The sequence below is a fragment of the Hyperolius riggenbachi genome, chromosome 4, assembly GCF_040937935.1.
Source record: "Hyperolius riggenbachi isolate aHypRig1 chromosome 4, aHypRig1.pri, whole genome shotgun sequence".
NCBI lineage: Eukaryota > Metazoa > Chordata > Amphibia > Anura > Hyperoliidae > Hyperolius > Hyperolius riggenbachi.
In genome coordinates this window covers 140,206,754-140,231,701 of record NC_090649.1, presented here as the reverse complement: position 1 = coordinate 140,231,701, position 24,948 = coordinate 140,206,754, and the positions used below count along the sequence as shown (strand labels likewise).

Genomic DNA, 24,948 nt, shown 5'->3' with positions numbered 1-24,948 from the left:
AGTGGCGGGTCCACTGAACAGAACAGGTATGCAGTGGCGGGTTCACTGAACAGAACAGGTATGCAGTGGCGGGTCCACTGAACAGGTATACAGTGGCGGGTCCACTGAACAGAACAGGTATGCAGTGGCGGGTTCACTAAACAGGTATACAGTGGCGGGTCCACTGAACAGAACAGGTATGCAGTGGTGGGTTCACAGAACAGGTATGCAGTGGCAGGATCAATGAACAGGTATGCAGTGGCAGGATCACTGAACAGGTATGCAGTGGCAGGATCAATGAACAGGTATGCAGTGGCAGGATCAATGAACAGGTATGCAGTGGCAGGATCAATGAACAGGTATGCAGTGGCAGGATCACTGAACAGGTATGCAGTGGCAGGATCAATGAACAGGTATGCAGTGGCAGGATCAATGAACAGGTATGCAGTGGCAGGATCAATGAACAGGTATGCAGTGGCAGGATCACTGAACAGGTATGCAGTGGCAGGATCAATGAACAGGTATGCAGTGGCAGGATCAATGAACAGGTATGCAGTGGCAGGATCAATGAACAGGTATGCAGTGGCAGGATCAATGAACAGGTATGCAGTGGCAGGATCAATGAACAGGTATGCAGTGGCAGGATCAATGAACAGGTATGCAGCCAGGGACAAGCTAAGGCTAACTAATCTTTCCCTATGAGAGACTGCAGTAGCTCGCCCTACTCTAACTAATGCAGGCACACGAGTGGCCACGGCCGCCGCTGCCTGCCTATATAAGGGGGGGTGGGGCTCCAGGGGCTAGTGTAGCCTAATTGGCTACACTGGGCCTGCTGACTGTGATGTAGAGGGTCAAAGTTGACCCTCAGTGCATTATGGGGCGAACCGCAATGGGGCGAACTTTTCCGCAATAAAGTTCGCGTGCGGTACCCGCACGCGAACCACCTAGGTTCGCGCGAACCAGGTTCGCCGGCGAACCGTTCGGCCCAACTCTACTGCCAGCACATATTCCCCCACAAATGCTATGAGACTGCCAGCACATATTCCCCCACAAATGCTATGAGACTGCCAGCACATACTGTATGCCCCCACAAATGCTATGAGATTGCCAGCACATATTCCCCCACAAATGCTATGAGACTGCCAGCACATATGCCCCCACAAATGTTATGAGACTGCCAGCACATATTCCACCACAAATGCTATGAGACTGCCAGCACATATGCCCCCACAAATGCTATGAGACTGCCAGCACATATTCCCCCACAAATGCTATGAGACTGCCAGCACATATTCCCCCACAAATGCTATGAGACTGCCAGCACATACTCCCCCACAAATGCTATGAGATTGCCAGCACATGTTGCAAAATGGAAGGCAAAGTAGGATTACCTTCTTCTCTCCGACCTCGATCCAACCTCCTCCTCCTCCGCAGCAGCAGCCAGGCACGTGGCGTGTCCCCTCCGCGTGTCACCCAGCCAGCCAGATGCAGCCCAAGCAGCCGCTGCCCCAGACAGGTCCCTCAGGCATGTCCACCAGGCCCCAGCACACCCCAGCACAGAACGCTCGCTCGCTCTCTCACCGCTCCCTCTCTGTCTCTATCCGACTGGCGGGCAGTGCACAGCGAACATGCGGCAATGGCTCCAGGCCATTGCCGCATGTTCAAGCAGCATGAGGGAGCCACGTACCAGGGCACGCCACGGCCGCCACCTCAGTCCCCCTGTCTGATTGCGTGCAACACGCTGCGGGGGGCGGATTTACTTCAAAAGAAAAAAAAAAGAATAAACAAGCTGCAGGCTTTAGTGGGCTTCGGGGGGCCGGAATGAGGATGTCCGCGGGCCGTATATGGCCCGCGGGCCAGAGTTTGCCCGCCCCTGGCTTAGACTATGCATGTAGTGTATAATATTGCCCCTAAAGGTGGCCACATACCATTTAATTTTTTTACCTTTTTTTTATTAAATAAATGTTCTTTATTAATTGTATTGTTTAAACAAACCAATCAACCATACCCTTTTTAAAAAAATTGATCAGCATTTCCCACCATGGTTGATAGATCAAAAGATTCAGATAATCAAGAAATTCCTTAATGTTTTCCTCTATCAGAAATGTTTCTATACAATTGATTGTTTTTATATATTAAAAAAAAAAATGAAAAATGGAGCCTTTTGGTTGCTTCATGAATGGCCACCCTAAGTTCTGATCGCCTACAGAGATTCTAATATTTATTACTAGACAAAGATTTGGCCTGCAGTTTAGATGTGCATGTCAGGACATTACAGGGATTACAATCTGTTTGGTAGACACAGCTGAGTTTAGAAGGAAGTGTGGTTCACATTTGGGTCAACTATACTTAACCTCTTCCCAACCGCAGTAATTGAAATCTACATCCTATTTGTGGCTGCTTATTCCTGTCAGGATGTAGATTTCAGTTACTGCACTTGTACGAACATGCCGCTCACCCATCATTGCAGGTCCCATGCTCTGCTGATGGTAGAGCTCTGAGCCGGTCAGGAGCCGATTTCATTGGCTCCTGACCCTGTGATCACTGTTAGCCAATCTCATTGGCTTACATGGATCACAGGTTCAGGAGCCAATAAATACAGCTCCTGGCCAGTTCACAGAGATTCGCCATCATAGGTCTTAGCGACTGCAGAGCGAGGGGTCTGCGGCGTGAATGGCGAGGGTGCCAGGTCTGTGAAGCGATTCGTCGGTAGGCGCTGTGTTTTGGTACCAGCAGTCTCTGGTCCTTAAGGGCCGCGAGACTGCTGGTACGTAAGTGGTTAAACCCCAAATTCCCAGGCAATGTTATATTGTGTATGAGAATATTCAGTGAACACTTCCACAGAACTAAAACCAGTGCTGACATCAACAATAATGTGTTGTGTCAATAATTGTGACAATAACTGCATATTTAAGCAGAGGTCTTCTATGCCATAATATACAGTTAAACCCATATTTTAACAACAACACAAATAGCAAGGAGCAGTATTAATTTTGGAGGGCACATATACTGTATAGTTAAACTGATGCACATGGACCACATTTTAAACTGGGATTTAGATTTACTATTTAAATTATTCTAAATCTAAGATAGACACAACTTTTGCATACATTTGAGAACGCCTTATTTTTATTCTTCCTGATTTTCATAGTGCACATTGGCTATGGGCTACTCTAGTCTCAGTAGCCCAGCCACCAGTTTTAATATGTAAAGACTGCTATTGCAAAAAGCTGGCTCTCGTTTTCATAAATCCAATTACTCAAAGCCTGCAATGAAAAACAAAGAGGCAAACAAGCCATAAACGCGATCAGATTTTTTATCAACAGCAACGTCTTCATTATTAGATAAATATTGTACAGCCCCAGAGCGCCTTTCTCATTTTCTGGAGATTTGTGAACAGTAGATGTAAACATTTCTCCACTAATAGGGAAAATAGATGGTGTGGCCTGACAGCCCCATCGTAATATCCTTTATCATTTTTTTTTTTTTGCCATGGGAAAATCCAAGCAATGCCTGTGTTTTTATATTCTATTCAAGAAGCTTTCCATGGGTTCAGAAAAGACTTACGCTGCATAAAATATAATTCAAGAAAAACCGTACCCACTGCATGCAAAATAATGTTATAAGAAGGAACTGGATTTCACATTCACTATCTGACAATGCAGGTGTGCATAATTTTTTTTCCTTCAGATCCCTATCCCCATTATTATGGAACTCAAGGCTTGCCATTCTCACTGATGTAATTACCAGGCAGTCTGTGTTTTAAAGCCATGCATTTCTCATTTCTCCTGCTTTTGTCCCTTCATCATGCACCTTGGTCTCTACAGAGAGAAGGAGGAGAATTACTTTTTGTCCATGTTCATTAAAGTAAGCTAACATTGTGACTGTGCTATTAAACATAACAGTGCACATCACTGGCTTGCCTTGTGAATGTACTCTTTATAGCTGCAATTTCAGCTCTGCACATGGCAGTGAGATGATCAGGTCTCATTTATATTGAATTCGCATCATTAAAAATATATAGATTTGCTACATTTCAACCACTACTGACTTGCAGAGAGTAGTACTATCATATTATGCTTATGCTGAGATCAGATATCGTATGCTGCTCCAAGTATGAAATCTTCCAGTTGTTAAATGGAAATTCCATTTTCAATAAAATATTACTGTAAACATATATTGGTGCTGCACAAAACTTATTTGTATTTTAAAGTGAGTGTGAGGTGAAAATAGATGCGATATACAATTGTATCTATCCTCCAATTCCTAAAAATAGCTTTTTAGATCTCTCATGGTTTTATTTTATCTTTAAACATTTAAAAAGCAGATTTAATGGTTTATTATTATATTTTTTATATCTATGCTCAAAGACAGAGTCTCAAAAGTCCTTAGTTCATGTATTATGAAAATAAATGAACTATTGTCCTTTTTATCTATTACCCACTCTCAAAAGTTGTTCTCTGCCAGGAAAAGTTTATCGCTGTAGTTCCTTATCAGTGAGGGTTACACTATACACTAGGATCCAACACGAGAGAAGCGGTCACTTGCATGCCTGAAGATTAACTTTCAGGCTATTACATTGTAATAGCCAACACCTTCTTTTAGAAACCACTGCAAATGTAACCCTTCTAATCCCAATTTTCTCCTAAGACCATGAAGTGCACAGCGTGTAAAATGTCGCTAATTTTGAAAAATTATTAATTATATGAATAAATGTTAAGGGGGTGTCCAGTCCATAGTCTTAAACTCATGAGTTCCCAGGAACCAAGAGGAAAAAAAGTACAGGCCCCTTCTGCAATTCACTTTTTTCTACTGCTTTTTCTCCTAAGTGTTTTCATACCTTGGACCATATCCTATTCAAGGTGATAAGTAGCTTGCAGATGCGAGCTACTTATCATCTTGCCTTCACATGAGGATTACCGGCAAATCCTATTGCCCATATCCTTTGCGCGATGGCCGATTGTTAGGGAGCATTACTCAGGCAAAAGCCTGAGCGATGCTCCCTTTTACCGGGCGATGGGGAGTGAGGTTTACACTGTGGTGCTGTCCTTCAGCACCACGGCCTCACTCCCCACACATGCGCAAGCATGCTGAACATCATCCACAATCTTCCGCCGCAGCATCTGGGGTCTTCTTTAATAAGGAGATCCCCAGAGCTCCCCGTCGGGTTGCCGCACACCTTAGAAGCCCCCCCACGTAGCTCTGTCAGGCACCCCTGTCATTATACATACCGCCGCCGATCACCCGACGCCTCTCGCCGCAAAATCCATTGCGTAATTACAGTGTATCTTACACTATAATTACTGTCCACATAGGAGCCCGGTCAAAGCATCTTTGAATCTGCAGCCGGGGCTCCCCATTGGTCTGCTGTCTGAGCCAATAAAATGGTTCAGACAGCTGACCAATGGGGAGCCCCGGCTGTAGATTCAAAGATGTTTTACCCGGGCTCCTATGCGGACAGTAATTAGTGTTAGATACATTGTAATGACGCAATGGATTTTGTGGCAAGAGGCGTCGGGTGATCGGCGGAGGTATGTATAATGACAGGGGTGCCTGGTAGAGTTACATGGGTGACTTCAAAGCTAAGGTGTGCGGCGACCCAACTGGGAGCTCTGGCGGGCCCACAGATGCTGCGGTGATGACGCGAGTTAGCTAGTTTAAACCTGCTTTTTGCAGGTCTAAGCTAACGCTCATGTCTGCCAGGAAGCATCGTTTCCCGAAAACATGAAAAGGGTACTTGGATACTTTGTTAAGAACTTGCTGGGTGATTATATCGCCCAAGCAATTTCTTTTCCGCCTGGGGGGAGTCTAAAGTTTAATAAGATTAGGCGATGCTCCCATCACCTAAGTTAAGAACTCCCCAGTGCTTAGCACTGGCGAGTTCAGCAATAAGATATGGCCCCTTGTAATAAAATGCCTTTGAAACCACCAGCAAGTAAGAATACTCAAATAATTGTGGTAGTACCAACTTGGATACTTTTTCAATTGTAAAATGCTGAAAAGTTATTTTATGTATAAGATAAAAATTATCACCTAGGAGATAACTCAGGAGAAAAAGGTGAATTGCTTATGGGCCCTGGAGTTACAAATATATAGTGTAGTATTTAAACCAGAGGGTTAATTGAAATTGGTAAAAACTACTTACGAAGCTGGATTGCTAAAAGACAACCATGGTAAAGAAAAGGTGGAGAATACCCCCTCCACATGGATCTGTCAAGGGTTCTTTAACAATCGCTCTCCAAAGAAAACAAACCTTCTCAGGGGGAACCCCCTAACTAAGAGGAGGAGGGTGGGAAGAGATGCCCCTGGGATTTCAAAGGTTTGAAAACAGTTTAAAATAAACAATAGTCTTGCATTGGACTTTTAATATATTATTTATTGGACACTAAAAACAATGACGTATTGCACTGGTCTTACCCACTTCCTCAGGTGAGTTTCAAAATATAATTATATTTAGAAAAGCTTGAAGTTAGACAGCCACTAAAAGGGGCTACCGAGTCCACGTTATTCTATTCTAAGATACCTTTGAAATTAACCTGAGGAAGTAGTTGAGACCCTTGAAATGCGTAGTCGTTTTTAGTGTCCAACAAATATGATAATGAAAACCTATTCCTCGTCAATGGTAAGACTATTATTTATTTTAAATGTTTTTCAAACTATATCCCTGTGGCATATCCTCCCATGCCTCCTTATTAGAACATTGTTTTACCGATAAGCCTATCAGTAAAATATTATATGACAGATACAAACATATTGACATTTCAGATTTAGGTTTCAATTGCTTCTATAATAATTTTGGCGGAATAGTTTTATATCTGCAAGATATTTGCAGCCTCCAAGGATGGTGTATTTTTAATCATGCATATTGTCATGCTGGCAACCTTGCTCTTACACTTATCAAATGGTCAAGTCACCAAGAATGCTATAATTGATATACAATAATATTTCTTATAATTACAACCTTAAACAATTAAATTTACAGCAGTCCTCAATAATCATGTCACCATTGTCTGCACCAACACATGTATGTGATCACAGTACTTAAAATTAAAAATGTTCATGCTAAGAACTGTTTCACAACAGATAAATTATTTTGCACGTGGCTGACCTTTGCTGTGCATAAGGAAAATAAGCTACCTTAGGCCTGGAACCCACTAGGATTGCTTTTCTGAGTGGTGACTTGAAAAGCTCTTGCTAATGTAATGCTATGGGTGTGATCCCACTCAAAGGATGTGACTTTCTAAAAATCTCCATTAGCATTGCATTAGCAAGAGCTTTTCAAATCACTAGCACTTAAAAAAGGCTGCTAGTGGGTTTGAGCCCTTATAGGCATAAAGCCAAGGATGTACATGGGCATTATTTTTTTACATAAAGTGTGCTGCCAATCCTGGATGACAGTGTTGAAAAGCTTCATAGGCTAGGCTTCCATAAAGAGGAAATACCATGTTATTGTTTAAAAATTCAGAGTTCATTGTATCTTTGCTGTTATTTAATTTATTGTGTTTCCTTATCTGTCTATATATCTCATGAATTAGTATGGTAGGGATTAGATTGCGAGCTCCTCTGAGGACCATTTAGTGACAAGACTGTATATACTTTGTAAAGTAATGTGGGAGATGTCAGCACTATATGATAAATAAATAATAATGATAATAATAACTGCACTTTTAGGATATTAGAACTTAGTTGAGGCAGGGTACAGCAGGTGTTCTGTCTTCTGTGTCAGTCACTTCTAGTTATTGAGCACACCCATGTTGTAAACCACTTATTATCATCATAGCTTTTTGTTATCTTTGGGACTTATTCGATTTTCATGTTAGACCAAACATTACGCAGCACTGCTGCTTGTCTACATAGTTTAGCCTTTGGCTATTTTTAACTGTTTATCATCATCATTGTTGCTTTTTGCTATGAGGCATGTTCATCCATATTTGCAGTTGTATCACATTCGACCAGCCTGCTACATAATGTAGCCCTCAGCTAGTTTTACCTGTTCATCTTCAATAATTGTTTTTTGCTATCTGGCTTTTTCTATAAGATTTGCTGGGCAACACTGTCTGCACCTTATTGACTGGTACTACTTTTGTTTTTCATGGTTAATAGCATTGTTTTGTAGAGTGGAACATAATATTGTACTTTATATGTTTAATTTGTATCTGTTATACATAATTTTTGGCTTTCTCATGATTCCTATTTTCAGGGCTGTCGTCCACATCCAGGTTAGTGATGTTAATGAATTTGCTCCGGTCTTTAAAGAAGAAATGTATAGAGCAACGGTCACAGAGGGGAAGATATATGACAGCATCTTACAAGTTGAAGCCATAGATGAGGACTGCTCTCCACAGTTCAGCCAGATCTGCAATTATGAGATTGCTACAAGTGATGTACCTTTTGCAATTGACAGAAATGGTAAGTGTTTTAAAAACAGCTTTATTTTGTATTTAGATTGACTTTCCTTTCCTCCAAATATACTGTGTTTACATCATTAAGTGTTTTTAAACCGCCAGCTACTAGTGGACATAGCAACACAGTGGTTCATGGAAATTAAATGCAGCACCTCTATACCTCTCAGAGTGTCAGAGGAGTGTGAGGAGAACACATTATGTGCATAACTGTTCCAGATGAATGCGATATTAAAGCGGACCCAAACCAAACATTTTTTTTTAACTAAAAAGATTTAGTTGCACCACTCTAACACATACAAAGATACATAAACACTCCTTCAAACCTATGAGCATTTCAGTGCATGCTTTTCACCCTTCTCTTTTCATAACTAGGGTTATACTGGGGGCAGCCATTTGCAATTCCTCCATTGCCGGACACCACCTACTTCACCAGTTTGCCGGATTTTGTCCTGGCAATTGGAAAGGATTGGAGGGGTTCCTCCAATAAATGTAAAATATTTTATATTTGTCATCATGCAACTGAAAAAGGCTGCTATTTATTATTATAATTTAGAAAATAGATTTTATTTCTGAAATTTTGTATTTTTAATTTGGGTCCACTTTAAAGAGGATTGTAGCTAGAGAGCCATTATTAAAGCAAACAAAAAGAGTTTGCAAGAAAGTGAGCAATGGTGTCTAGAAATCTATGGCTGTTTAAAATGGATCTGCTATGTAATAAGAAACTTCAGTAATCAACTTTGGCGATCAACCAGCAGCTGTAAATAATCTCTACACATATGCTGGCCACCCTCCATACTGCTTGTACATTTGTAAATAAAGAAATAACTGAGAGTTCCCCAGGGGAGATGGAAAAGTCCAAAACCTGTCAAATCTGTCAGATTTGTACTACTTTCTGTAATTGACAGCAACATAGGAAAAAAAAGTAATTTATAATACCCTAGCCGACCCGCGGCGTAGCATACGCCGCATAAGAGGGTAGAGGGCAGGAAGGGGGTATTGGGCACAGTGGCGGGGAGGGGGGTTGGACCCCCCCTCAACTGGGTCCCCCATGTGTGCTCTACCTCCAGCTTAAGCTCAGCAAGAACCCCCCCTCACCTGGGTCCCCCATGTGCACTCCCCCTCCAGCTTAAGCTCAGCAGGAACCCCCCCTCACCTGGGTCCCCCATGTGCGTTCCCCATCCTGCTTAAGCACAGTAGCAGCCGCCACTATTAGTAAGAGGCAGCGGGCGGGGATGACTCACCTCTTCTGTGTTCCATCGTGCGTTTCACTGTCGTCACTTCCTGCAATGCCGCACACTGTATTGGTGTAATTTGCCTTTTTAAAACAGAAGGAAAGCTGCAATAATTCAGCTATAAGTGAACATTTGTGGTTATCCACAATGCACTGCTACTAAATATGCAAATTACCCTTTTTCCCCCTTGGTAAGCATCCAGAGCCGCTGGTGTATAGCAAGCATATAGCTTTAAATTTTACACTGTCATATCAAACCCACATGTAGACAGCCTGTTTCAGACTTTTGGTCCTCATCAGTACATGGCAGGGATTGAAATGGCTGTATGAGATAGGGCTTGGACCAGTACAATAGAGTAACCAAGCAGCTCAGGGTGACCCAAACCACTCGGAATGTATAGGGGGATAAAAGGGACCAAAAAGACCTCCTACTAAAAAAAAGCAAAGCTTGGTGTAATTTGCCTTCCTAAAACAGAAGGAAATATGCAATAACTCAGCTATAAGTGAACATATGTGGTTACCCACAATGCACTGCTACTAAATATGCAAATAATTCCTTTTCACCCTTAGTAAGCCAAGCAAGCATTCAGAACCACTGGTGTATAGCAAGCCTACAGCTTTAAATTTTACACATCCATATCAAACCCACATGTGACAGCCTGTTTCAGACTTTTGGTCCTCATCTGTACATGGCAAGGATTGATCTGGCTGTATGAGTTAGGGCTTGGACCAGTACAACAGAGTAACCAAGCAGCTCAGGGTGACCCAAAGCACTCGGAATGTATAAGTGGATAAAAGTGACCAAAAAGACCTTGTACTAAAAAAATCAAAGCTTGGTGTAATTTGCCTTCTTAAAACAGAAGAAAATCTGCAATAATTCAGGTATAAGTGAACATTTGTGAAATTGTGATTACCCACAATGCACCGCTACTAAATATGCAAATTATTCCTTTTCACCCTTGGTAAGTCAAGCAAACCTATAGCTTTAAGTTTTACACAGTCATATCAAACCCACATGTGACAGCCTATGTCAGACATTTGGTCCTCATCAGTACATAGCAGGGATCGATAAGGCTGTATGAGATAGGGCTTGGACCAGTACAACAGAGTAACCAAGCAGCTCAGGGTGACCCAAACTACTAAGAATGTATAGGAAGGATAAAAGAGACCAAAAAGCCCTCCTACTAAAAAAAAGCAAAGTTGGTGTAATTTTCCTTCTTAAAACAGAAGCAAATCTGCAACAATTCAGGTATAAATGAACATTTGTGGTTACCCACAATGCACTGCTACTGAATATGCAAACTATCCCTCTTTGCCCTTGGATTGATGTGACACTACTTCTTCTTCTTCTTGCTTGGACCAGCCCCTTCTTCTTGCTTGGACCGGCCCTGGGGGCAGGGCGCTACTTCTTCTTGCTTGAAGGTTGAGGCACTTACTCTATTATATATATAGATTTTATACAAATGCATTTTACATTTTAATATTTTAGTTTTACTGTTCTTCATTTCTCATTTTGCACATATTACAGTTCAGAATATATTTATATTCTAGTGCAAGGGGACATTACATTTTACATAATATATACTTTAGAGATCCGGTTTTGTAAGTTTTGTCTTCCTCGATAAGTGTTAACAGAAGAATAAAGTTAGGTTAGTGTTTCTCAAACCTGTCCTCGTGACTCCCCAACAACTGTGCATGTTGCAGGCAACCTCACCTATACACAGGTTGGGTAATTACTGTAGTGTCTCAGCTAGGTGGACTCCATGTAGCTGGGACACCAATTACCCCACCTGTGCATGGGTGAGGTTGCTTGCAAAACATGCACCGTTGCGGAGTCACAAGGACAGGTTTGAGAAGCACTGAGTTAGGAGGACCAAATACGGCTGAGCAGTTCATATGACAGGATCAAACTATTTATCTCACACTCTCATAGTACTTTGTTGAGAAAAAAACTCAATGTAAGCGTGGAATTCATTCATTTATTGCTGGTCTTTGAACCACAAGGCTTTCATCCCTCTGGTACGCAAGGATCTTCTTTCTTTTTACAGGAGCTGCTACTGTTTTGATTTATTCTATATAAGTGTAGGTAAGGTTGTTTTCAGATTTGATTTAGCATGTATAAATTGATATAATTTAAGCCTTGAGTTGTTTTCACTTTGTGATTATTTTACTAAAGTTGTTGAGGTTTAATAGACAATGTAGCACAGGGAATTATGAGCTCCGTGTTTTAGAATACAACATCCCTGAACCTGGTCTCTCTCACCTGTTTTATCACTATAATACGCACAACAGAAACCACTTATGCTGGTAAACAAATACATTGTGAAAGTACCAGGAATAAATCATCACCCTGTGAGCCTTAGATATCTTTGTAATGTATAAGTAAACACACATATGAAAGGAACGGAGGTAGTAACAAAATGGGTGGCAAAGATAAAAGCAGTCAAAAAAAAATAAAATTAAGACCGCCATTCTTTTTCAACAGGCATTTCAAATAGATTGTCAGGAATGTTAAGTAGCAATGCCGGCAATGCGAGATACTGGTGAAAAATTTCTCTCCAATGTGAATTAAATTGTCTTTATAGATGAGTGTCTGTCATAAGTTGCAGCTGGGGAGCTAAAGATAATATTCTGGCAGCCACCAAATGGAAGGAAAAGCTGGATATCAGCTTGAACGTTAGACGGCAGGAACACTTTTGGCGTTCAGTAGTTTGGATATTAGAGGAAGAACACTATGTTGATGAGTATGTTTGGGCTCCGCACTGAAGGCCTCTGTGCCAACCAAATTTTTTCCTGGCTAACACACTTATCACAGGCAAGCCAGAACTGTAACCTTTTACTAAATGAAAAGGTTTTTCGGCATTTGCATAATGAATGAATTTAGAATTGGACAGAACGTTATGCCCAGAAAATAGCACAAAAAGGAAATGTTTCAAACTACGTTTGAGAAGGAAGAACAAGATTGATGGCAAACCAATACACTTCCAATGGTGTGGAAGAAATTTGCAAATTAGCACTTTAGCTCTTATACATAATACTTTTCTTTCCGACTTAAAAGGAGTTATTGAGGCACAAAATATAGAGATTTACTAGGAGTTTTGGCTGGCTTTAATCAAAATTAACATCGCTGCTCTCTTTTCAGATTCAACATTTGCATTTTAACACATACACTTGTGTGAAAATGAGATGTTTTGGATTACCGAGCTGTTAAATCCGTGACTTTTAAATGAGCTTAATATTTCATTAGTGACGCTTTAGCTTTAACATCGTATGGAATAGTACCTTCACAAAATCATCCTCATTTCACAATAATTCAAAGAAACTGGCTGTTTAAGATATGAATCTTCATTTCAGAAGGTCATAGCTTATGCAAAACACATTTTAAAGTGCTACTGAACATTAATTGTTTACAGTGCATATTCAATTCAAGAATTTGTCTTTGTTACTCGAGGGGGGAAATGTTTACATTGCAAGAGACATACCTGTCAAAATCTCTTTTTTTCCCCCGAAGCTCTTCTTGTTATCCTCGCTACTATTGCCTGGTGCATTTCCAAGTACTGTATCCTCTCATTTTGTTTTGCCACTCCCATGTTATGTGCTGTATAAATGACCCAATCCACCAGTGCAATTCATGGGGCCCCCTAGCAAAGTTTTGCTGGCCCCCTCAATGTTCCCTTGCCTCCCCTTGGTGCCCTTTAAGGCCTTGGGGTCAACCTCACAAGGGTCATAAAACAAGTGTGGCCATCATGATCTTCACACCCATAACAACTGTAGCCACAAAAACTCCTGATCTGAAGGACAGTCCCCTGTACCGGAGGAAGGGAAGGTTAGTAGATGGGGCCACCCACAGCTCTGCCCATCCATAACACCTTTTCTGATCATGAAAGTTCTAACGTTATTGGAAGGGAATAGTTTGTACCTGACTGTAGCCTGGTCATTAGGAGGGTTTAAAACTATGGTCCTGAAGTGATTAAAAGACATTTTATTGATAAATAAATTATTACCCAGAAGAAAACAGCAGAAAAAGTGAATTAAATAAGGGCAATGGGGCTGATTCCCAAAGCTTTATAGTCTATTTTGCTGTAGTTGTATCTGAATCACACCAGAAACAAGTTAGCCGCTAATCTTGTAGATTTGATAAAAATGTCAGATAAAAACACTTGATCTTCTGCATGCTTGTTCAGGGTCTATGGCTAAAAATATTAGTGGCAGAGGGTCAACTGGATAGCAGGATAAATATGTCAGCCTCCATATACCTCTCACTTCAGTTGTCCTTTAAAGCAGACCTGAGCTCTTGCACAGGAGAAAAGGAAAACACAGAGAAATCCACCCTGTGTCCAAACAGGGTGGATTTCAGCCTGTCTAAATCGCCCTTCTCAGCAAGTAATGAGCTAGTGTAATCTGAGCTGTCATCTGTATGCCGACTCTAACGAATGCTGAGCTAATATGTAGACACAGGAAGTTAACTTTTTCTGTGCTCCCAGGATACCAGAAAGTAACCACTCTGCAGAATCTCAGTAGGAGTTCTACTGTATAAGCTGTTACAAGGAAATGTTTTCTTTAAAGGTTATTATACTGTTGCTTATATTTTAGAGCAGAGAAGAAGTTTTTAGTTCATGTCCGCTTTAGCTCATGATTTATCTCTCTTTAACTAACTTAATTGATGATTTGTCTTTCCTTATCTGTTTATGAATAGAGATGGCCCGAACGGTCCAGCCGCGAACTTATTCACGCGAACTTCGGTGGTTCACGTTCGCGGTGAACCACAAACTATATGCGAGATCAACCCGCCCCCATACTACATCATTAGGGTCAACTTTGACCCTATACATCACTCAGCAGACACAGGGTAGCCAATCAGGCTACACTCCCTCCTGGAGCCCCCCCCCCCTTATAAAATGCAGGCAACATCAGCCTTTTCACTCACTCGTGTGGCTGTAGTAATTAGAGAAGGGAGAGGCCCTGCTGACATAGGGAAAGCTTAGTTAGGCTTTTGTGTTAGGCTTGTTAGGTTGCTCCTTCTTGCTGATACTTATTGGCAAAAAGCACTCCTCATCCTCAACAGCTCTTTTGAGAGCTAATGTTGTTCTTGTGATCTATTTTTTTTGTGTGTTCCACAGACACTTGTGTTGCATATACAGCCCTATCAGTCAGTTGCAGGACCTTGGCATCTTGGTAATTCGTACTGTGCCACTGCCAGCACATTCAGTGACTTCCTGTGTGTGAGACAGCTGCACATTTGTAATACTAATCACTGCATACCCACCTGTTCAGTGCACCTACCTACCTATGTGAGCGCACGCAGTGTTATATACCACTAGTCACTGCACCTGTTCACGGTACCTGTGTGTGACAGCTGCACATTGTATTGATAACAGTCACTGCATACCTGTTCACTGCACCTTTGTGACTGCACACTGTATTAGTCAAGTCAGTGCATACCTTTCACTTCATCCCCCAATATGGGCAAAACAGGCAGAGGCAGGCCACCCGGCAGGTCTGTTCGAGGTCGTGCTGTCATGATTTTGTGTGGCCCTGGACCAAAGTACAGTGTCCAGAAGGCGCATGCCATCAACCCCCAAGATTGTCAGGAAGTAGTTGACTATTTAACACAGAACACCTCATCTTCCTCAGCTTCCGCACGGAAGCGTGACATATCTTGCTCCTCCTGTTCTGATTCTGGCACCCCACTTAACACTCAGTCGGCCGCCACCACCAAAGTGCCATCACATCAGGGCTCAGCAGTGTGGAAATTTTTTTTGTGTGTCTGCCTCAGATGAGAACAATGCCATCTGTACTCTCTGCCACCAAAAATTGAGCCGTGGAAAGACCAAGACCCGTGTAGGGACAACTTCTCTGGCACACAGCATTGGGTCAAGGGTCCATCTGACCACATGGTCTGCAAAGCACAGTCAGGCCTGCCCGAAAGACTAAGTCAGTCCTCACACACAGCATCTCTGCCTGCACACCGTGTGACTGCCTGCCCCAAGACTAAGTCGCTCCCCACACAGCATCTCTGCCCGCAGGCCGCTTGACTGCCTTCTCCGCCACCACCAACAGGGTCCAGGACTCCAGGCGGATTCCTGAATTTTTAAGGCTGCTGCAGCTGCAACAACAAAACAAAAGTCATGTACATGTGTCAATTCCCCTTCGTGATCATTACCTTGCCGCAGTGAAGGGGCTTGCGTATCACAATAAAGCAATGACCGACTGCTATATGAGTGTCTCGGGAGGGGGCACACCCAAGATAATAAGGTTGTTGCTTTATTGTGGACAGACCAAATTCGATCAGCTGGACAGTCACTGTTCTGTCATTGAGCTACATCAGCCCGGCAACCATATGGGCTGGAAAGCCGCCATCACCTGCACTCTCGTCATGGTGCTCACCAGTCCAGCACAGCCGTCACTACACAAACAGCCGTTTGCGGTGCGTTACACAGTGAGTTTGGTCTGTCAGTGTGAAGTAGTACACTACCTGATTGATGTATACACATGCAAGATGTTTTAAAGCACTTTGGGCCTCCAATTTAGCATGCAATGTGATGTCTGCCCTTAAAACGCTGCTGTGTGTCAAATCCAGTTTTTTCCCGGGGACTTTTGGCGTGTATCTCACTCCTCCATGCAAAAACTCAGATGTTAGTCCCCTTGAAACATCTATTCCATCACTTTTGTGGGCAGCATTAATGTTTCTAGTTTTCAAAGTTTGCCTCCCCATTGAAGTCTATTGCAGTTCGAAAAGTTTGCGCAAACCAAACTTTTTGTGGCGGTTCGCGTTTCAGGTTCGCGAACCTAAAATGGGGGGTTCGAGCCACCTCTATTTATGAACTGAATTATCTCTACTTACAGTTAAGGGGAAAGATCAGTATAGGAAAGAAAGGTTATCATAAAACTGTTAATTTAATAAAGGCTAACACAGCAAAATCCACCCTACTGCAAATAGCAGAATACAAAGATATGACAAAATGTGGATTGAAAAAATAATATATTATTTAACATTAAGGAATAGCTTCACTTACCCTTGTGTACAGGAGTCCTTTTGTAGTGCTTTTGAACTTCAGCACTCTATAAATATTTCTGGTGAAAGCTATAGCAGCCATTGCAGATCTTAGCCACTACGGCTTACTCTTCGTGGACACCCTTAGGCTAACCTCAAGGAAACCTTATTGAAAGCAGATTATTATGTTATCTTCTTTTAAAGTATTTTCTGTATATAAACATGAACACAAGAAATTTAAAGGAGCAGCTGATAATGTTGCACCTTCTACTCAACCTTCTTAATGATTGTTAGCTGGTGGTAAATTATTTTTAAGTACGGTAATTGACAATGCTAAAATGGAGATAGTGAATCTGGAAATCTCTATGGAGATAGTGAATCTGGAAATTATAAAAAGTTTTAATATATAAAGTATGTTACAATTTTCAAAGCCCCCCCTTTCCTCATAATATGTGTAGCTTCCTGCTGCCCATCTTAAAGAGGCACCACAACAGCATATAGAAGAATGTACTAAATGATTCAAAATACCCAATTTTATGTTAATTATCCTGATTTCAGAATCAGAAACACTCCCCATATTTATATATTACTGTATATTGTATGCAGCCCCACCCTCTCAGTGATGCTTAGCTTAGGTAATGATTTCACGCAGTCTATTAATCCCAGTGCCCTCTGGGAGACCAGGTGTTGTTTCTGTTCACTCCAGAACACACAATAAAACATTTAGCAGTGATAACCTCACCAGCAGTAAATATGTTGTACCCTGTGATAAATTTCAAAATGCAAGTCAGGGTGAGGAAAGATTTTACAGTGGGCAAACATTGACTTCATAATTTCTAAAGTATTATTGTAAAAAATAATACATTGTACTCATTATGTTCAGAAAAGCTCTTACACGTACAGGAGCTTCCTCAAGCCCCCTCACTGTCCTGTGCCAACTGAATCCTGCCCAATTTGGCCCCAAAAATCCTTAATTGTGGAGTATCGAGGTGGTGCAGGAGAACTGTGAAGGTGCGATCAGTCTGGATGGGGCTGGAGGAAGCCCCAGGTATGTATATATATACATACACAGATTCTGCCATTTTACATTGGTGCTGAGTCTGCTGACTGAGAAAGAGTACCTTTGGTAAAAAACACAGACAGTCTCTTAACCCTCCTGGTGGTTTGCTAAAAATCCCCCCCCAAATTTTTTCATGTAGCGAGACAAGGTCAGCGGCATCCCCCCAGCCCTTCCGATCGACTCCGGCGATCGCAGATCAGGAGATCCCGTTCGAAGAACGGGATCTCCAGGAGGGCTTCCCCCGTCGCCATGGCGACGGGCAGGATGACATCACCGACGTCATCGATGTCGTAACGTCAAAGGGGACTCCGATCCACCCTACAGCGCTGCCTGGCACTGATTGGCCAGGCAGCGCACGGGGTCTGGGGGGGGGGGGGGGGGGCGACCGCAAAGTGCTAGCTGCGTGTAGCAAAAAAAATTTTATGCAAAGCAGCCCAGCGGGGCCTGAGCGGTGCCTTCCGGCGGCATAGCCCGTGCTCAGCACGGGCTTACCGCCAGGGAGGTTAATAAGAATTGGGGGGGGGGACCTCTGCTTTGCCACAGGTCCCACTATATGTGCTTCTGTCAGGCTTCACCCATTTGTCCAAAGAGCATAGTAACAAATAAAATAAATTTCTGATCCCAGTCCTGCACCTGCATGATAGCACTGTTATTGGTTCAGTGCAGTACCATTAGTTACCTTAGTGCCTCAAAATGAAAATCTTAAAAATATCACACACACACACACACTCACACACACACTCTCACTCACTCTCACTCACTCACTCACTCACTCACTCACTCACTCACTCACTCACTCACACACTCACACCTGAGTTAATTAATCATGAGTGCAAGCCTCCCAAACAAGGACCAGTACAGCCTGCAATTAGTACAGAATGCTGCTGCCAGATTGCTAACAAACCAGCCTCACCACTGTCACATTACACCGATTCTTTGCTCACTGCACTGGCTACCAGTAAAATGGAGAATACTCTTCAAGATTGGACTGTTGACATTCAAATCCCTACACAATTTGGGCCCTGGGTATATGAAGGACTTGCTGAAACTACACCACACCTCTCACAACCTCACATCATCTTGATCCATAAACCTGGTCACTCCCAGAGTGCACCTGAAAACCTTTGGAGACAGAGATTTCTGTCATGCTGCCCCTACCCTTTGGAACTCCCTACCACACCTATTAAAGACAGCCCCATCCCTGGAGTTATTCAGATCCAAACTGAAAAGCCACCTGTTTAGCCTGGCATTTCCTGAAAAGAGTTCTTCCTCTGTGCCACAATTTACCAATCAACCAATTACTGGTCTGAGTCATGCTTATGAGCTTTTGAGTCCTACGGAACAAATGTTGTTTGTTGGTGTTGTCATTGATTAAATGCCCACATATTGAAAATGATGTTCCAAAGCCCAGAAAAGCAGAAGCTCCACCATATGAAATCAATAATTTGGTTGTTTCAAGGAACATGCTGCTTGTTCATAGACATGGCCAGGATACACTACTACCCTATACCCATTTATTAGCCTTCCAACTAACTCCTCCAAGGAAGAACAAAGCACTTCACAGATTCTGATGTAGCTCAAAAGGGTCTCAAGTCATCAAATCATTGTGTAAATTAATGCCAAGTAGATTTAAACAATTAGTTTTGTATCCACATGGCTTCTTTAATGAAAAGCTTCGTATTAAATTCTCTCACCTCTCCTTGGAGATATTTTTCAAGAAAAGATGCCCTTGACTTTTGTATCCTTTAAATTGCTCTCCTGAAATTGGAAGTGATATTGTGCCAGGGGGCTTTCTTGGTCATTATTTTTGATACCACAGAAAAATTTGAGCTTTAAGAGGTCTAATCGTCTTCTCCAATACACTTAGGTCTACATGAACATTGTAACATATAAATTACTTTTTCAGACATACAGTTAATGAAACTCTTGATCTTATATTCTGCCTTACCTCTACTATCAAAATGAATTGGTTTTTATCAACAAAATGGCAAATCTTACAACCATGAAATGGACAATTCCAGGAAGGCTTTTTTTGTGTCCGTTATCCTTCTTTTACTATTACATTTACTTTGAAGTGGACCTAAACTCTTGCACAAGCCAGAAGGAAATTAGAGAGAGAGACATGCACCTTGTATGTATTTAGAGAGTTCAGCATGTCTAATTCCCCCTCATTTATGACTAATCACAAGTGTAATTTGATCTCCCAGCTCTGTGAGCTTGCTGCCTCGGCAGAGCAGCTTATTTGTAAATACAGGAGGTTAACCCTATATAACAAATATGGTGGAAATCGGTGTCCCTGGCGAAATGGTCCAGAATAATAAAATTAGAATTAAACTCATTGGGAAATATCCTGAAGGGTAACAGGGTGGGTATCCCTGCACTTTGGCTTGTTGGATCCCCATCCTCTTTTAAAGGGACTCCGATCACCTCTCATGGGCATGCCTTTAAGCCAAACGACTTACAACAAAGTCGTGCTATGACCCCTCTGGAGGAGCCTCTTGCAATGGCCATGTGTGTCACTTTCTCTTACTGCTTCATTCAGTGATGCACTTCTCTAACAGAGAAGACAGGGGTGACCCAGAAGTTATAACATAGCCAAGATGGCAGCCGTGGTTTTTGAATTGAAATAGAATGAAAACTATTTGGTGTAGAATGGCATCAAATGAAAGAGGAGAGCACAAGCTACAGAAAGGTATGCATCTTTAAGTATTTTGCAGTACTGGTCAGAGTCTTAAAGGCATGCCCATGAGAGGTGCTTGGAGTCCCTTTAAATCCCTATGTTTAGCATAGTTCTGCATTGGATAACCAATAGTTTAGCTCCTGGCCAAGCAATATATTTCAGGATATTATCTTTGTACATTTAACACTGATGTACCCCATCCTCAATTTGCTTGGTTGGTGGATAGATATTTGGAGGCCACTTTATAAACAGGGTCTTTCATATTTTACTGTAAACATCCCTCAGGATTACCCCCACCCCATGTTCAAGAAATTAACTACCCTCACCTTAGAGATCCATAGCATTGGAAAAGGAGGCTTTCAAGGAATACTGTAGGGGGGTCGGAGGAAAATGAGTTGAACTTACCCGGGGCTTCTAATGGTCCCCTGCAGACATCCTGTGCCCGCGCAGCCACTCACTGATGCTCCAGCCCAGCCACCAGTTCACTTCTGGAATTTCAGACTTTAAAGTCTGAAAACCACTGCGCCTGCATTGCCGTGTCCTCGCTTCCCCTGATGTCACCAGGAGCATACTGCGCAGGCACAGACCATACTGGGCCTGCGCAGTACGCTCTTGGTGACATCAGTGGGAGCGAGGACATGGCAACGCAGGCACAGTGGTTTTCAGACTTTAATGTATGAAATTCCAGAAGTTAACTGGTGGCGGGCCGCAGCATCAGTGAGTGGCTGCGCGGGCACAGGATGTCTGCAGGGGACCATTAGAATCCCCGGGTAAGTTCAACTCATTTTACCCGACCCCCTACGGTATTCCTTTAAAAGGATGAGGTATTTTCAATTCTCCTTTGTAAATTAACCTCATTGTGTGGACTATGCAGGCTGGTATTACTCTAGGAGCAATATTATGTGCTTATCAGCTTCAAATTCCCTGGGGAATATTACCCTGCATAGGATAAAAGATTAACATGCTTAAAAGTGTGGACCACATTCTGTGTGAGTGGGGCCCTGCCTGGATGATATCAAACTTAAGATGGGAGTACACTAAAAATTTAATTTTTTGTCCTAATGCATTAAATAATGTAAAACTAAATTTGAAACACTATATACATTTCAATGTAAATTTACACCTCACAAAATGCTAACTGATATTATTGCTGGCTGCAGGACATATTATCAGATTGATTCCTAACTAATTACCATATTTTTCAGACTATAAGACACTCCCGTCTAGAAGACGCACCTAGGTTTAGAGGGCAAGAATCAGGGGGAAAAAAATACTAAATCTAGGTGCAGCCATGGTCTAGGAGTGTTTTATAGACCTTTCCCCACAAGATGTCTATGTCTAAATTACACTGTCCACCTACACTAACACCTGCCCCCCATCAACTATACTACATTACACTTCACTCCTGATCCCCCCCCACAGCTACACTACATTACACTACCCCCTGCTCCCCCCCTCCCCCAGCTACATTAACTAACTACTACAATGACATTTCAGATCTCACCAGCCTGGGTGACAGCTCCTTCAAAAAGTAGCCAGGTCAGGTGTGGGTGTCCAGGTTGTAAATCAAACTGATGACGTCGGCGGTGGGGAGGCAGCAGCAGCAGTGCGATCCCAGGTGTTAACGAGCGGCATAACAGCAGCCGCTGTGATGAATGTAAAGACTCTTCCTGGCTGCGATCCTGCCCCTTCCTCAGCCCATATCATTGCGATCCTCAGTGCTCCCAAGCGGCATAGCAGCAGCCACTGTTATGAATGGAAATACCGGTACTCGTTTTGGTACTTCCTCTGCCCGATCCTCATAGCTCTCAAACGGCATAGCAGCATAGCATAGCATAGCAGAGTCTTCCGTACTGTGCCCTGTTGCCTGGCGCCCTCTGTTGACCACGTGCGTCGGGGGTCATGCAGTACTAGTTTGGCTGTTGTTTATGTAGGATTTATTATTTTCAGAAACTATACATTTATTTAACTTAATTAAATACATCAAGCTCAAGTACCCCCTAGACCCATCAGAAGTACCCCTGGGGTATGCGTACCACATGTTGAGAACCTAGGCTTTAGACCATCAATGAAATTTTAGTATAATACCACTATAAGTTTCCCTCACCCATTGCTAGAAAGGGTTAAAAGAAGTAAAGAAAAAAATACATATGCTGAGAGTGATGAAATCCTCATATGCATATAGAAGTATATGTCGGGCATGGAAGGGGCTTCAAGGGCACTGGTTGAAGTTAAGTAGTGGCCATCACCTTAAGGCCCCCTGCACACTGCAAATCCGATTTGCGATTCCGATTTTGACTGGATGCTATTAAAAAAAAATGCAGAAAAAAACACAGCATGCAGTACCGATTATAAATCATAAATTGGAATTGCATGTGCAAGAGGCCTTAGAATGAAGTAGATCTCCTCAGATGCAGCCATATTAGCTGTTGGGTCTTTACCCTGGGTTAATAGTCCCACTTTAAGATGACTGTCTTTGACAAGGATCACTGTGTCTACATTCACAGCCAAAAGATAAACAGGGTGCTGGAACTGCCAGCAGGGGCGTAGCAAGAGGGGGTGCAGAGGTAGTGACCGCATCGGGGCCCTTGGGCCAAAGGGGCCCCAAAGGGCCCTCCCTCAACTTCAGTATTAGCTCTCTATTGGTCTCAGTATTCAACTTCAGTATTAGCTCTCTGTGCTTATAATAATGACTTCTATAGATACTTTGAAGTGGTAATCATTAACAAACTGTTTCCAATCCCCTTCTTGCACCTCTGACACTGTGGTTGCCATTGGCAGGTTTTGGTGCACCGTATCAATTGTTATGTATAGAGTGTGTTGGGCGAACAGTGTTCGCCACTGTTCGGGTTCTGCAGAACATCACCCTGTTCGGGTGATGTTTGAGTTCGACCGAACACCTGATGGTGTTCGGCCAAACCGTTCGGCCATATGGCTGAACTAAGAGCGCATGGCCGAACGTTCCCCGAACGTTCGGCTAGCGCTGTGATTGGCCGAACGGGTCACGTGGTTCGGACCCGAACGCGCTGTGATTGGCCGAACGGGTCACGTGGTTCGGGTAAATAAATACCCGATCCACGTCATTTCTCCGCCATTTGTCTGTGGGTTTAGCTTTGGGTAGGCAGGCAGGGTAGTTCTCTCTCCAGCCAGGCTAGCCAGGGTCCCCCCAGTCATTGTGTCTCTGCTGGGAACAGTAGTACACCGCTCACCCACACTATATAGCATTGTGTTTACTGCCACTCTGTGTACACTGCTCACCCACCACTGTATAGCATTGTGTTTACTGCCACTCTGCGTGTCTGCTGGGAACAGTAGTACACCGCTCACCCGCCACTGTATAGCATTGTGCTCTGTGTCGCTGCTGGGAATAGTAGTACACCGCTCACCCACCACTGTATAGCATTGTGCTCTGTGTCGCTGTTGGGAATAGTAGTACACCGCTCACCCACCACTGTATAGCATTGTGCTCTGTGTCGCTGCTGGGAATAGTAGTACACGCTCACCCACCACTGTATAGCATTGTGCTCTGTGTCACTGCTGGGAACAGTAGTACACCGCTTACCCACCACTGTATAGCATTGTGCTCTGTGTCGCTGCTGGGAATAGTAGTACACCGCTCACCCACCACTGTATAACATTGTGCTCTGTGTCGCTGCTGGGAATAGTAGTACACCGCTCACAGAGCACAACTGTATAGCATTGTGCTCTGTGTCGCTGCTGGGAACAGTAGTACACCGCTCACCCACCACTGTATAGCATTGTGCTCTGTGTCGCTGCTGGGAATAGTAGTACACCGCTCACCCACCACTGTATAGCATTGTGCTCTGTGTCGCTGCTGGGAATAGTAGTACACCGCTCACCCACCACTGTATAGCATTGTGCTCTGTGTCGCTGCTGGGAATAGTAGTACACCGCTCACCCACCACTATATAGCATTTCTGTACTGCCACTGTACTGCTGCCAGTCAGCGTGTACTTTAAGGATAAGTGAAATGAAGAAGAAATCCTGTGAAAGAGGGAGGGGCAAGGGAAGAGGTGTTTCCCCTGACGGTTCACGTACAGGCCACAGTGGAGCACCGAAGAAAACCCACTCAATACTGCCCATGTTGTCCAGGAAATCAACTCTCACAAATCCAAAAGAACAGGACCAGATAATTAATTGGATGACCTCTCAAGCGTCCAGCAGTGGGTTAAGCAGCACCAGCACATCACGCACGAGGTCCGAGTCCTCAGCCAGTTACAAGGAGCCAGTGGGCACAAAGCTGACACAACCGGCAGCGACACCACGCACACAACTGCCAAATAACCAGTCCGAAGAATTTTCTCAGGACACAATGGGGTATTCGCAGGAGCTATTCCCAGCTCAACAAACTTCCACCTTTCAAAGGTCAATAAAACAGCCAGAAATGTTGTGCCCGGATTCACAACCATTTACTGTGGGAAATGCACCGCGCACTGAAATGCAAGGCGAGTCCGAGGACTTTGAAACCCAAATCCCAGAGCAAGTTGGGCAGGAGGGGTTTCAATTGCAGGAGGTCGGCCGAGAAGATCTGGAAGACGACGTTGGAGTGAGCTGCACAGAGGTTGTTCTGGGGAGCTC

At 43.2% G+C, this 24,948-nt stretch overlaps 1 protein-coding gene across 1 annotated transcript in view; it reads left to right on the top strand.

Annotated features, from left to right (window-relative positions):
• Window positions 1-24,948, top strand: part of CLSTN2 (calsyntenin 2) — a 1,262,395-nt gene that overhangs the window by 848,026 nt on the left and 389,421 nt on the right. The window contains exon 4 of the mRNA XM_068280737.1: window positions 8,180-8,388. Coding sequence (XP_068136838.1) covers window positions 8,180-8,388 — 209 coding nt within the window. The remainder of the gene's footprint in view (window positions 1-8,179; window positions 8,389-24,948) is intronic.